The 15209-nt window shown below is 35.9% G+C and overlaps 2 protein-coding genes across 3 annotated transcripts in view; one reads left to right on the top strand and one right to left on the bottom strand.

Moving 5' to 3' along the window:
- LOC126739940 (splicing factor 3B subunit 3) overlaps positions 1-10370 on the top strand; it is a 46237-nt gene extending 35867 nt beyond the window's left edge. Inside the window, exons 2-5 of the mRNA XM_050445771.1 lie at positions 2188-2370; positions 7243-7414; positions 7474-7751; positions 7840-10370. Coding sequence (XP_050301728.1) covers positions 2228-2370; positions 7243-7414; positions 7474-7751; positions 7840-10282 — 3036 coding nt within the window. The 5' untranslated portion in view covers positions 2188-2227 and the 3' untranslated portion in view covers positions 10283-10370. The remainder of the gene's footprint in view (positions 1-2187; positions 2371-7242; positions 7415-7473; positions 7752-7839) is intronic.
- A 577-nt stretch (positions 10371-10947) lies between these two features.
- Positions 10948-15209, bottom strand: part of LOC126739939 (tonsoku-like protein) — a 34010-nt gene continuing 29748 nt past the window's right edge. For both annotated transcript variants that reach the window (XM_050445768.1, XM_050445769.1), the window contains exons 16-17: positions 12251-12941; positions 10948-11337 (exon numbers count right to left, since the gene is read on the bottom strand). In XM_050445768.1, the coding sequence (XP_050301725.1) occupies positions 11019-11337; positions 12251-12941 (1010 nt within the window). In that variant the 3' untranslated portion in view covers positions 10948-11018. The remainder of the gene's footprint in view (positions 11338-12250; positions 12942-15209) is intronic.

The raw sequence follows: 15209 nt of genomic DNA, 5'->3' as shown, positions 1-15209 counted from the left end.
GCATACTTCAAGACTTATAAAGAGATTGGTCGACATCGTGTCTTTCAGTCTGACACGTCTTCTGATTTAAATGCATTTAGTATTTTCATGAAGTTTTGAATTTTCCGTATGTGAATAGACCATGTTATCAAATAGATAACAGAAATTCTAAGGATATTTACTGAATAAATACACAATTGAAGATTCATATTATTTTATGTAAATAATTAGACCGAGTCTAAAACCATTTTGACAATATTCTAAAACTTGAAATGATATAACATGAATAAAAAACATTTGTATTAAATATGGTTTTTTTATTTATACATGATCAAATGCCATAGAATAAGAAAAATTGGAAAAATTAATATTTCTATTTTCATGACATAGGACATCTCATACCAATAATCTATTCATACTGAATTCTGCTTCTCCTATGTAGTGTAATAAATTACATAAAAACCACTGGATTTTACGAGTATTCACAACACAATGAAGACGTGAGAAGCGGTAGAGCCTGCGAAAAGTGGAAGGTCCGAAGTTTTATGTTAACCTATCTCAGACCGAATTAACATATATACTGTAACAAATATATATAATTTAGATCTTAATTGAGAACCGAGTAGCAGTAGAGATGCAGATATGATAACCCAAGTATAACATGGACGTAGTAGTATAACAGGGTAGATGTTGAACAAACTACGTATACAAGATACGATTTTAAGATTTTTATTCTTAGACATCGCACTTCCAAGTACTACTGATGATCGGAATGAAATGATACTTTGCTTCTGTATTAGGACAAATTATGACAAGCACGATTTCAATTACGATGTAGTCGAAACCATGACGAATAAACAAATTATACAGGGTGATTTTTAAGTTGATACTTTTTTTTTAACTGTGTATAGAACTCGGAAGAAAATGTTATAAAATGAGTCCAATACTAAACTAAACTTTTCATATACCCCCACAAAAAAAAGTCACATGGATTTAGGTCTGGCGACCTTGGTGGCCATGCAACTGGTCCATTTCGGCCAATCCACCGATTTGGGTAACTTATATCCAAAAATTCGCTCACTTCTCGTCTAAAATGGGCAGGTGCTCCATCCTGCAGGAGCCACATAGCTTGCCTGATATTCAGTGGCACGTCTTCACAATTCCTGTCCACACATTAGCGGAAAAGCGGTGTTGAAAATTGGTTCTGCGAATTGCATGGGGATTATCAAGAGACCAAACATGCGTATGTCGAAAATTGTTAGTTCCGTTAGCCACATAGCTGCTGATGAGATTTAAAATTTGTTCGTCCCTATGAACATTTTCAGGTCTCCTTCCTCTTCCTGCATGCCCTCCACGATGTTCCCGTAAATCGCCAGTATCCCTAGCCCGTTGAATAAGATTTATGAAACTTCTGAGTGTAGGATGATTCCGCAAAGAAAAGCGGTCTGCGTATAATACCGAAGCAGCAGCAGCACTTTGAAGACACTCTCCATAAATAAGCAACATATCCACAAGTTCATTGTTTTCATAACGATGTGCCATTTTAAGGATTTGCAAATTTAAAATTAACAACAATAAACCAAAAGTGTCTAAGACTAACTGATCGGTACAATGCGTGATCGATAATACAAAAAGTCGAGCAAAAACGGACAGAGGAAGATTCATTATATTTTTCTTGCTGTAATGCCTGATAAGTGATTTCAAAAAAATGTATTTAAACAACCGTAAACTTTTTTTTACCAGTTAATCTAGTTTACATGAAAGAATTATTGTAAAAAAATCTAAAATTTGCCAGTTAAGAATTCTGCTACTGAGATGTTGCATTTTGGATCACCCTTATATTACGGAGAAAACGGCTTACATTGTGGCGCAGGTACTAATTAGATCAACGACAAACATAATCTAATAAAAGTCATAAAATTTAGAATTTTATTGTTAATTATACTTAAGATTCCTTGAATTGTACCTTGTACAGGTAAAAAAATGTAACATTAAGTACCTAGATATATTTAATTCAACTCATTTTGATAGATTGTATTGTTCCCACCCTATTTATAATTCAAAATATAGAAAAAGGTTATTGCTTAAACTACGTCTGTTTCATTTCCGTATCCTACACCAAACACTCCACTTGCACCTCGGGACACGTTCAGAACAAAAAAACAATTGGAAAAAGTGACGAGCGGAGTCTTCTTTTGATCTTTCTAGGTGCGGGGTTAGTCGCGCGTGCATTATCTAAGTTGGCAGGATGAGTATAATCATACGGCTGCAAAACCTGCCTTGGTCGGCCAACGCTTTGGATATCAGACAATTCTTTGCCGGTCTGCAGATACCAGAGGGAGGCGTCCATATCGTCGGCGGAGAACTTGGTGATGCTTTTATTGCTTTCAGGTATTACCTATTAATAATCTGTTTTTCTTATTTTTTTGCCTATGAGGATTTTATTGAAGAATTTGGATGGTGCTCCAACACTATAATAAGAGAAATGTTCATGATTCTAGATAACCTAATGATAATTTTATATGTACTGGGTGTCCCAAATTCGAGGGTGACTATTGGGATCTCGAAAACCGTAAGAGGGGTCGGTTTAATGGAGGAAAAGTTGCGCAATTTGGAGCTTAATAAAATAATGTTTGAAAAATTTTAAAATTCCGGAGAAAAAAAACGAAATTTGTTAAAATCGTTTTTACCTTCTATCGACTTTATTTAAAGAGATATCGGACAACTAAAAACAGTTTTTCATTGCCACTTTTTATGCTCTAGAACTTAAGGCAAAAAAAAAAAAACCGACGTTAATTATTAAAACTAATATACAGGGTGTTCCTATGATCATGTTACAAACTTCTAGGGCAGATAGAAAACGTCAAAAGAAAAACAAAAGTTCATATAAACATGGGTCGGAAAAGCTTCCTCAGGGAGCTAGAGCTCTTTGAAAATAACCTTTAAAAACTAATTTTTTTTAATAGCTCCGGAACTACTTTAGCTACCGCAACCAATTTTGGAAGGTAAATTATTGTTAGTACATTTATTCTTTAGAACCTACTAAATAAAAAAAAAAATTACCAGGGGCTTTAGAATCAGGGGGGTATTTGGTAAATTTAGGCCCATTTCTTTAAGACTTTAATTTCTACCACTTTGGGCATTAGATTATGATGTTCCTATGCTTTTTACATAAAAAAGGTGCTCTTAGTAAAAGTCGGTAAATGGTAAATATCACCGTTTTTGTGAAAATTGATGAAAAGCAAGTTATATGATACAAAAATGTATTACCTATTATCATTAATAAACAATTTAAAAAAAATCTGGCGTAAATAAAAAATAAATGTTTAAAAATGTTAAGGTAGCCACTTTATTAAATTGGTACTCAAATTACTTAACTGTCACTTTAATTACCTTGAGGCATAAAATGTTTAAATGATTTTTTTAAGTGTAATAAAAAACCAACAAATTAACAATTTTAGAAACGTAAACAAATTTTATTAAAGATTGGTATTACAAAAATAAACTTAAAATATTAATTGCTCAAAATGCCGGCCGCCACGATCGATACATTTATTGTATCTACGCACCATATTAAGGTTGACGTGGTTAAAAATATCAGGCGTGGTTTGGATTACTTCAGCAGCTGCGGAAATTCTGGCCATCAGGTCTTCTTCTGACTCGACTGGAGTTTCATATACGAGACTTCATATGCCCCCAAAGAAAAAAATCTAAGGGTGTCAAATCTGGTGAGCGCGCTGGCCAGATGACAGGGCCTCCGCGGCCAATCCAGCGCCTTCCAAAATTTTCATTTATAAACTCGCGGACAATAAGTGAAAAATGAGCTGGCGCTCCATCGTGTTGTAGCCATAAGTTCTGTCGTATATTTAGGGGCAGATCATTTAATAGTTCTGGCAGTACATTTCTTAAAAAATTTAAATAAATATTTCCCGTTAAACGAGGAGGCAACATATTTGGATCAATTAAGCGTTCTCCAACAATGCCGGCCCACATATTGACCGAAAACTTATGTTGATAGCTACTAAAATGAATACCATAAGGGTTTTCCTCACTCCACACATGATTATTCTTAGAATTAAAAATGCCTTCTTTTGTAAATAAAGCCTCGTCAGTAAAAAGGACATATTTTGGAAATTGAGGTTATTCTGTACACCGGTCAAAAAACCACTGGCAAAAATTCAAGCGAGGCATAAAATCATTGGGTCCTAATGATTGCACCTTTTGCAGGTGGTAGGGCCGAAAAAGCTGTTTATTAACAACGTTCCATACCCTAACATGATTTACATGCATCGCATCAGCTACTGCTCGAGTACTTACTGATGATCTTCAAATCGCTGAAGCACTTCTTCCTCAAAATTCGGGATTCGGTTGTTCCTTTGCGCGCCATTATCTTGGCGTTTTATTTTAACGGAGCCAGTCTCCCTGAGCCGTTGATTGACCCTTTCAAAAAATGTGTGAGCTGAGTTTCGCCTTTCGGGAAACCGCTCTTCATATAGTCGAGAAGCAGCTCTACCATTACATCGAACTTCGCCGATATGCCCATAAATTAAAAGCATATCGGCGTATTCAGCAAAAGTGTAATTTTCCATTACTTAACTGTAATAAAAAGGGAATTAATATCATGTAAAAAATACTGACAGTGGCAATGAATTAGAATTATTATTATTATTAAAATAATTAATTCAGGTGCTGTATCTTAGTTTGGTTTTAGTCAATTTCCACAAAAACGGTGATATTTACCGACTTTTACTAAAAGCACCTTTTTTATGTAAAAAGCATAGGAACATCATAATCTAATGCCCAAACGGGCAGAAATTAAAGTCTTAAAGAAATGGGCCTAAATTTACCAAATACCCCCCTGATTCTGAAGCCCCTGGTAATTTTTTTTTTTTATTTAGTAGGTTCAAAAGGATAAACGTAGTAACAATAATTTACCTCTCAAAATTGGTTAGCGGTAGCTAAAGTAGTTCCGGAGCTATTAAAAAAAAAAAACTAGTTTTTAAAGGTTATTTTCAAAGAGCTCTAGCTCCCTGAGGAAGCTTTTCCGGACCCATGTTTATATGAATTTTTGTTTTTCTTTTGACGTTTTCTATCTGCCCCAGAAGTTTGTAACATGATCAACGGAACACCCTATATATATATATATTTATATTACCCTATATATATATCACCCTATATATATATAGTTATATATATATAGTTATATATATATAGTTATATATATATAGTTATATATATATAGTTATATATATATAGTTATATATATATATATATATATAGTTATATATATATATATATATATATATATATATATATATATATATATATATATATATATATAAATAACTATTTTTCAAAGAGAATTTTTGTTTCCGTACATGATACGAGGTTTCGCCTTTTAATGTCCGCTATATTATTTAAAATTATGTATGTATTTTAAAATCGCATCTAACAAATTTTATTTTTTTTTATTAGTTTTTTATTTTGGGTTTACTTTTTCAAGTTTTATGTGAAAGTTTCTTTACCAAAAAGGTCGTTACAAGTAAATGCAACCGTTTGGCAGTTTTAAGTAATGTTTCAGCGAACTAAGGGCTTTACAAAAATTATAAATAATTTTAAACTGGTGGAGGTTCGTTATTTAAATATTAAAAAAAAAAATACTTTTTCTGTGGATTTGTGACAAAAAAGGGAAAAATCAAATTTTCACGTTTTTAGTACATATTAATGTTAATTGGATCCGTTTCATGCTTATAAGTTTTAACTGGCGGCGCAGTTTTATATTTGCTCTATTGTCTAAATAATTTGAAATGTTTACACCTAGAAACTTCCACAGAAAATGAATTGAACGAGCTTTTTTAACTGCTGCAATGAACAAGTCAAATCAAGTTTTAAAATGAAGAGATGCGCATTTCATATCGTTGCCAGTGCTGCCAACTGCAGATATTTTCTTTTAGGGAAGTTTGAACGTCAAAGTGAGAAAAGAAGGATTTTTATCAAAAATGCGACAGAATCCTGTAACTGCGATGTTATTTTTTCATAAAATTTAATGCTACAAAAAATTACAAACTCAGAATGACTCTTAGGTAACTGTAATTTGTTAATATAAATGAAGATCAGGGAATTCTTTCTAGGCTACTGCTCTAGGGAATATATGACGAGTAAAGTTGCCATCACTTACTATAATTCCTTATTGTATATAAAAGAGCACTTTTCGTGCGGCTCTGAGAAATATATTTCGAGAAAGGTTGGTAACATTAACTGTCATTTTTTACTATAAAAGAGAGGTTTTTTAGTACTTCTCAAGAGAATATATGAAAAGAAAGATTGGCACCACTATGTGTCATTTGTTATTATATAAAAAAGAAAACCTGATACTGCTTTAGGAAATATATATATTTTAAAAAAGGTTGGCAACGCTGACTGTCATTTCTTATTATATGAAAAGGGGAATTTTTAGTACTACGCTCGAGAAGAAGGTTCGTGATACTGAGAGTTGCTTTGGTGACGTAATCCATGGATCTAAATACAGATGGATTTGTTAGCCTTTACTCGCTTATTACCGATAATACTTACCGTTTTCAAAAATCTTTAAAAATATCGACAAAACTTTACATTTAATCGGCGGTAGCGTTACCAACTTGAATGACATTAGTTTACGTTGGCGGGAAATTTGAGTTTGTTTTCTATTATTTGGTTAACTCCATATAATTTAATCCGTCGATAAGAATTAACCTAATGCGTAGATTTAATAAGGTTGTAGATAATATATGTTTAGAAAAATAACATCGATTTGACTTTTATTATTCTTGAATAAAGTAACATTCCTACTCTAATCAAAGAATTTGAAAACCAAAGATGCCATGAACGTCTCTAAAGAAATATTCCTTCAAGGTGATACGCTTTCTGATTGATCTGTATTCTTAGGAGAGTAGATTTTACATTAAGCAATTATTTGCTTTATGAGAACGTTTGGAATAAGTATTCCAATATCTAAAACCAGCAATTAAAGAATGTTCGTTATTGAAAACAAGGGTCAGTTTTTCCAAGGTCAAGTTTCTTAATTACTGATGTCACTGGTTCAGAAAGAGCAAACGCATATTGGCCGTGCTATGCACTATTTTTGCCATATGGTTTTACCTTTACCAAATAATACATTCGTTTCTAACGAAATCCAAATTCACAAATAGATTAGGCCAGTGTAGCACCATCTATTCGCAAATCCTAATCACAATAAAAACAATATACTTATTACATTTTTTGTAGTACTGATGAAGACGCTCGACAAGCTTTCCTTCGGAACGATGGAAGTATTAAAGGAATACAGGTTAAGCTTATGCTCAGCTCCAGAACGGAAATGCAACGCGTCATCGAACAAGCTCGTACCCAAAGCATGGCTGCATTTATGCTACCTGCCACACCTCAATCTATCCCACAGGTAAAACTATCCCTGAAATAGTAAAGTTCAATAAGTAATTATAATTATGTTATCTATAGGTCGGAATTCCTGCTGTCCCAATGCCCGCCGTTGTGCCTCAGGTAGTTCAACCGGCAGCCGTACCAGATTTCCAAAGTAAAGATGATTACTCGGACAAAAGACGGGATAGTAGGCGTCGCTCTCGTAGCAGGAGCCGAGATAAATCAAGGAGACGATACAGGGACAGAAGTAGATCACGCTCCAAAAGTAGAGACAGAAGAGATAGAAGAGGCAGAAGAGATCGAAGTAGAAGCAGAAATAGAAGCCGAGACCGTGATAGTCGCAGAGGCCGAGACAGGTAACTACTACATTTTTGTAAACTACTTATATTTGAAAACCATAAAACGGATCAGATACACCTGTTACGTAAATAACTTTCCTTTCAGAGCGAGGAGCAGCAGCACGAGGGACGTTGACACTTCCAAAAAGATGCCGGACATTTGGGAACCCCGTCCCACATTAAACATAATCCCGCCGGCCGCGGTGATCGGCAGCGATAGTCCAAGATTATTGCCGCCTTCGCCGTGGAACGTGCCGCCCCAAACCGCCACCAATTTGGTAGCCGTCAACTTACCGACGCGTGGTATCAACGCTTTCGCCGCCACATCCGTCCGAGTGACAAATCCGATTGTAAATCCGGTAGCGGGAAGGGACAGCTGGCCCCCAGCCAATAAACCAATGTCACTGGAACGTGAGCCGTTTACGATTTCGCCCGATTTTAGTGCAAATAATCCGGTTATCACTAGTACAACTAACCGAGCTCCGCCAGTTCTTGATACCAGGAGCTCTGGTATCAGACCGGTCGGCAAAAGGGATGAAAACTTATCGGAATCGCGCATGAGGGAGGAATTGTATGGTGCAAAACCAATCGAGAAAAAAGCCGCTATTCCAAACAAAAGGAGTCGGTCTGATATGTTCAAAAATGGGAGGAGAAGTAGATTTGACGATAGTGATAGCAACAGTAGTTCAGGTCCTGTGAACGCTTGCATCTCCCTTGAGCCATTTTACGGATCCTACGGCGACTTAAGGAAATTTTTCAGCAAACTATCGATTAATTTTAGAGGGATTAAGGTGATCAACGACGAATACGGACATAAAACTGGCGTATGCCTGGTCCAGTTTAGAGATTTCGCCAATAAAACCGAGGCTCTGAAAATGGACGGTCTTGAGATTAACGAATCGGTCATCAAAATCAAACCAATTTCTGATAGAGTATTCGAAGAAGCAATAGACCGATACAACCCTAAAATGGACGAGATGAATCCCAACAATGACCAATCTGAGCGAAACAGAAACACGAAAAAGTTCCTTAACAATGAGCCTGAAATTAAGAACTTTTTGAGCTTAAAAGTTGAAGATTTACCTACGATGGTAAAAGAGCAAGACATTTTGCACATTTTCTCGCATCATCCGTTGATTTCTTTACATCTGGACTTTAAACCTAAAGGCGGTACGGTGGCTTACGTGAAATTTAGCAGCACCGAAGTGGCAGAAACAGCACTGAACGAACTGTCTCAGCACGTGATCCGCGGAAAACCAGTTACAGTAAAACCTTGTTCAGACGAAGAATTCAACAAAATTAATATGCAACAAGACGTTATTTTGGAGGCACCCAATCCCATTAAAATCGAATCCGACTGTTTAAATGTCATTAATCTGCCTGTGAAAACCAGCGACAGGGACATATCGGACTTTTTCTCCGACATCGGCGTTATACCCGTAAAAATCCACCTAATGAGCAATAATTTAGGGTTCACCGGACAGGCCTATTGCGAGTTTGAAACCAAAGAGGAAGCCGCCAAGGCGAGCACCAAAGACGGCATCGTGCTCGGCCAAAACACTGTCAGAGTGGAATTGATTCCCCGAAAAACTATGGAGGAGATTTTGGGCAATAGTCTTCCCCATCCGGGTACAGCGCCTGGGGAAGCTTTACCGCCCGGGACCCCTCTTCCTCCAATTAAGGCACAAGAGGAGCTAAATACTGCTCAGAAAGAACATAAGAAATCTCTTGAACCAAAGCCGAATGAAGAAAAAACTGATGCCGATGATAAAGATAAGCCACAACAATTAAACTTTATAAGTCCAGAAAACGTAGATCCTAAAGAATTTTACAATGACGAATCTTTCGACAATCGGTTTGGGGACCAATTAGAAAGATTCAATGACAGAAGGCACTTTAATGAATTTGATGATAGAGGAAACTTTGATGATAGAAGGAACTTTGATGATCGAAGAAACTTTGATGAATTTGATGATAGAGGAAACTTTGATGATAGAAGGAACTTTGAAGATATAAGACAGTTCGATGGTCCTCCTCTTAGAGGAATGTTTAACGGAAATCGTGGTCGTGGTTTTGGACCTAGAGGCCGAGGCTTCGGACCAAGGGGCGGTGAAGATTTCGCTCTAAGAGGCGGAGACAGCTTTGGCCCGAGACTCGAAGGGTTCCATCAGAGAGATGAAGGTTTCGGCCCTAGGGGCGGAGATTTTAGGCACAGGGGTCGCGGTTTTGGACCCAGGGGCCGTGGAGGTAATCAGAGGTTCGAAGAGAGAACGAGAGTCGTACCGGACGAGGACGATATGGACGACGAACGACCCGGATGTGTCGTTTTTATGGACAACGTGCCTTACAGGGCCGGTACTGACGAAATTTTGGAATTTTTCGCCGGATACAATTGCACGGAAAACGTGAGTAGGAGGTATAATGCCGATAACACTCCTAGTTCCGAGGCGAAAGTGACGTTTTTCACGCCTAGCGATGCATTTAGAGCCGTCAGAGAGCTTAATATGAAGACGATTTGGGGGCGGTCGATTTATTTAAGGCAAGAATAGGAAGTTGCCGAAGAAATGCGAAGTTTGCCGATTTTTTGGGTTAGCTTTATAGATTATATAATTTTTTTTTAACCAAATCAGGATAAAAGTATATAATACCATAATAGAAAACAAACCGAATGATTGAATTGCATAGTTTTAAATTTACTTGAGGCTTTACTATTATTTACCTCGATATTATATGCGTTTTGTATCTGGTACAAACTTGTTAAAATATACTGCTATATTAGTGGTAAAAAATTCAACTATTTTTAATTAAAATATTATGGTATGAAGCCAGTAGAACTGTTTTATGCTTGGAATAATTTTAGGGTTTCTTAAAAAAGCAATTTTTTGTGTTTTATTTATTGTAAATAGTTTAAATAGCGTATTAGAGAGTATTCTGTATCAAAATATTGTTTCATTAACTCCTTTAGCAGATTAAATAATAATTAAATTTGCTATAATTTAAAAAAATTGCTTTGCTCCCTATACTGTAAATATATGTTAAAGCGACTAAAAGAAAACAGCTGTATTATATAGCTACTTGTTTGAGCCAATATGGCTTCACAAAAAGTTAAGTGATAAAAGGATAGTGCTTCCGTTTTCCTTGCTTTTCTTCCCTAAAGAAACCAATAAGCAGAAACACGTATCGGAAAATAAACCGCTCAAGAAAAAACTTTAAAAACACTTGTATACAAAAATATATATTAAAAGTGAACACTATAATAATAATAACAATACAATACAATAAGGATCACCTCACCAAGCTATTTCCAATCAAACGCAACGACCTGCTACTCCTCTCGATTTCCAAGCTTTCCCCATATTTTTCTTTGAACAGATCCGACAAAGAATCCCAACACACACCATTTCCCTCGGAAATGTGAAATTCCGCCCTTCTGCTCATTTGCACCGTCCAACCCTTCTCCATCGGATCAAAATAGGTCCATATGTTTGAACAGGCAGTAACATTAACATACGATAGACCATTATGTTCCAGAAGTCTTCTTAGAGATATTGAAGTCAAGTCCGGATTGTAGGTGAGATTAAGTGATGTGACGTTTGGTGCCAGTCTAAAATACAAATATTGGTTTAACCATTTATTATTTCTATAGATTATACTAAAATACGCAAAAAACGTCAGGGCAGGATTATAAGGGTACATGATTCGGCAAAAAGTCCTAGTTATGAAATAAGATGCCTCTGTTTAATAAATTATTAATTATCCACTTCTAACCATAATTTCTAAAACGTTTTCATTTGAATAATCTTTCTGAATGGCTCAAGCTACCAAACCTCAGTTTTAATCTCTAGCAAAATAGGGATGGAATAATTGTTCTACTTTAATTTCTTATTTCATTTCTGATAAATTTTTTGGATAATAGCAAAAAAACGATTCTTTTGCTTATATTTTGCTTCAGTGAAAATCTTTCCTGAAAAAAAATGCGTAAAACTTTTTTTTCAAAATATCCTGATTTTTTGTGCAGTTAAGTTAGTACGTTAGTATATAGGGTGTCCGGAAGCTAGATACAATCCTTTAAGGGGGTGATAGCTGACTTAATTTTATTTTGTGTTGTCTAATGTGTATTAATAAAAATACGATCAATTCCAAGCTTCTGTGTAAACTTATTAGAAAAAATAGAGACATTGAAACGCCCTTTATTTTTAGATATCACTCGTGTCAATGCCTGGCCAATTCTCAGAATTATGGCAATATTTTTTCTACTTCTTACAAGGATGTGTAGGAAAAAAAAAGCCCTTTTTTCCTTAAGTAGCAATTACGCCACATGAATTACTTTTAATTACAGATTTTTCACCTGAAGCTCAGACATCATTTTTTTCCGAGATATGATACCTTGTCACTATTAATAAAACACCCTGTAAGTAAAATTATTGATCAACATTTTAAAATTGTTTTTTTTTTTAAAATTTTGGACGTTTCATCATTTAACTCACCCACCACAAAGGAACTTAATGACGACTTACCTTAAAAAATCAAATAAGTCAGAATCATTGACGTTACACGCTTCCAAATTGATTTTTTCCAAAACCACAAGAGTCTCCAGCTGGAAAACTTCCAATATCTGCCTTAACAATTTCGGCGATTTATTTCTGCTCACATTTAAAGTTTTTATCACATTTCCATCCAACCAAAGCATTATACTTCTAATATCACCATCAGTCAACCCATTATAACTCACATCTAAATGCTCAACGGTTTTGAGACATAAGGTATCCTGCTTTGCCGCTCCCTCAGTGAGGCCTATATTACTTAGATTTAACTCCTTCAAGCTCAAATCGTTGCTTATAACCCCTATATCTTTCATACAGGCATTTTTAAGTAATATATTGTCGCTCAAGTTCAATATGGATAATTTTTCCAAACTGTTGGCATTGTTATGTATCGTGCTCGCGAGCTGACTTAAATAATCCTTTCGGAGGTTGGTGCAGCTCAAATTTAAAAGTTGCAGGTTTGGCAAAGTGGTTATGCTCGCGCATAGTAAATTTATGCACTGGCAGTTCAAAAAGTTCCCGGATAAATTAATTTCTGTGATGGCTTTTTGATTGTTGATGGATTTGAGTAGTGGGTGTAGAATGTGTCCGAGGAAACCCCGATCTGAGATGTCTAAAGTTATTGAGAGAGTTTGGATTAGGTCGCATAAATCGGTGTCGATTTCTGTAAAGAAAACACTATGGTTAGAAATTTGAAGTTTATGGGGATATTTTGGTTAATTATGAGGATAAAAGGGGTACCTAAATACTCCTAGAATGTTTTCTTGTTTACACGGGCTCGTTTGCTAAGAATTTCTTATTCATTTAATTAAACACATAATACAAAATTGCAGACGTATATTTTAAGTCGTTCCCAGGGACTCTCCTCAAGAATTCTTTTGTGAAATGCAATAATTGATGAATGCACAGGGAAAATTAATGTGTAATTTATTTAAAAATCGCTTATGAAATAAAAATGGAACGATTTCTCAGAATTTTGTTTTTGTTGTATTTTTGGTTTTTGTCAAGTTTTGGAAAATATGCTAGTAGAAATGTTTAGCAGTAATATTTCCAGTATATTCCAGCAATATCCCAATAATATATATTTACTTAACTTTGAAGAATTTAATGATTTTTTTGCCTTCAAAAAGAAGCGACCTTTTGAACTAAATATGTACGTCACTTTAATTTTAATTACAGTAATGTATGGATAGTCCGAACCCCGTATAATCCGAACTACTCTATAATAATCCGAACGCCCCAATTGCGTAAAATTGATTCCATAATCTGAACACCATGAATTCCGTAATCCGAATTGTTGGTACGTACGCGAGCGTGGGCGTCTAGTGCGAAAAGATGATGCAACGTTTAATTTATGTGAGTAGTTCAAAATTGTCAGTTTGTTCTTGCAGCAAGACGTTGCGTGGTTTTATAGTTGTTTTGAAGTGTTTTATGGAAAATGTAGAGTTATTTAGTTGTGTTGTGAGTTGCACGCTGCATATATGTATATGTATCGCATATTTCATTTAAACCATGGATTCTAAACGTAAGCATGTCACATTAAGTCTTAAACAAAAGGCTGAAATTTTACGTCTGCTGGATTCCGGATGTTCATTCACGTCCTTGGCGACACGCTTTAATGTCGGAAAGTCAACAATATCCGATATCAAGAAAGAAAAGAGTGAAATTAATCGTTATGTATCGCGTACTGAAAAAGGTCCGGGAACAAGAAAAACGATGCGCAAAGCGGAATTTTCTGATGTTGAAGATGCAGTGTATACATGGTTTTTGCAACAGAGAGCACGACATTCACCGATTTTCGAAGCAATGATACTTCAAAAGGCTCGTCAATTTTTCACAGAAATGAATAATGACGAATGAGTCAACTTCGAAGCTAGCAGAGGATGGTTTCAGGGCTTCAAACACAGATTTGGGATCCGCTCGTTGAAAGTTACCGGGGAAAAGCTGTGTGACGAAAATGCTGTGGAACCCTTTCGTATAGAACTCAAACAAAAAATTGAGCAACTCGGTCTTTTTTCAGAGCAAATCTATAACGCGGACGAATCTGGATTATACTGGCGCTGCCTTCCTGAAAAGACATTAGTACACGCAGACGAAAAGGGTGCCCCGGGTCGTAAAATCAGTAAAGACCGAATTGCATTTATGCCTTGCGCAAATGCAAGTGGACGATCGTATCTTCGAAGAATGGTTCCACAGTGAATTCGTATCAAGCGTAAAAAAGTATCTTCTAATCAATAATTTTGAAGAAAGCCCTTGTAATACTAGACAATGCTTCAGCTCACAGACCAGGCCAAGAACTAGTCAGCCATGATGGTAATATTCAATTCATGTTTCTTCCACCTAACTGCACTGCCCTGGTTCAGCCGATGGACCAGAATGTGATCCAAAATATAAAAGTCACATATCGAAAAAGGCTGCTGCAAGAGGTACTTGTACAAGTTGATGAAAACATTGCGCAATGTTTAAAGAATGTGTCGCTAAAGGATGCTGTGTTTGCATTAGCCGAATCTTGGAAGCAAGTGCCTGAAAAACTGGTGAGAAAATCGTGGTGTCAACTTCTTTTCGCCAGGGACATGGATGAAGAAGATTTGATACCCCTGCATGCTTTACGAGGAGAAATATGTGATTCTATTTTGTCAGATGAAGGACCTGATCTAGTAGAGTTAGTGAACAAAATGAATCGTGCTGATAATCCGATAGATAAAACAGAAGTTGAAAAATGGGCAAGAGGTGATGACGAGGAAAATTTGGATATAGAGATCTTAGAAGATGATGAGATCATTGATAATGTCGCAGGAGAAAATCAGAAGCCTGATGACGAGGATGAACTTATACAAAAAGTTTCCAGCACAGAAGCGGTGATCTCATTTGATAAGTGTCTACGTTGGGCGGAGGAAAATGAATTGCCACTGTATGAAGTGATCCTTCTAAG

The sequence above is a fragment of the Anthonomus grandis genome, chromosome 8, assembly GCF_022605725.1.
Source record: "Anthonomus grandis grandis chromosome 8, icAntGran1.3, whole genome shotgun sequence".
Lineage (NCBI taxonomy): Eukaryota > Metazoa > Arthropoda > Insecta > Coleoptera > Curculionidae > Anthonomus > Anthonomus grandis.
This window is presented reverse-complemented; position numbering and strand designations above follow the sequence as displayed.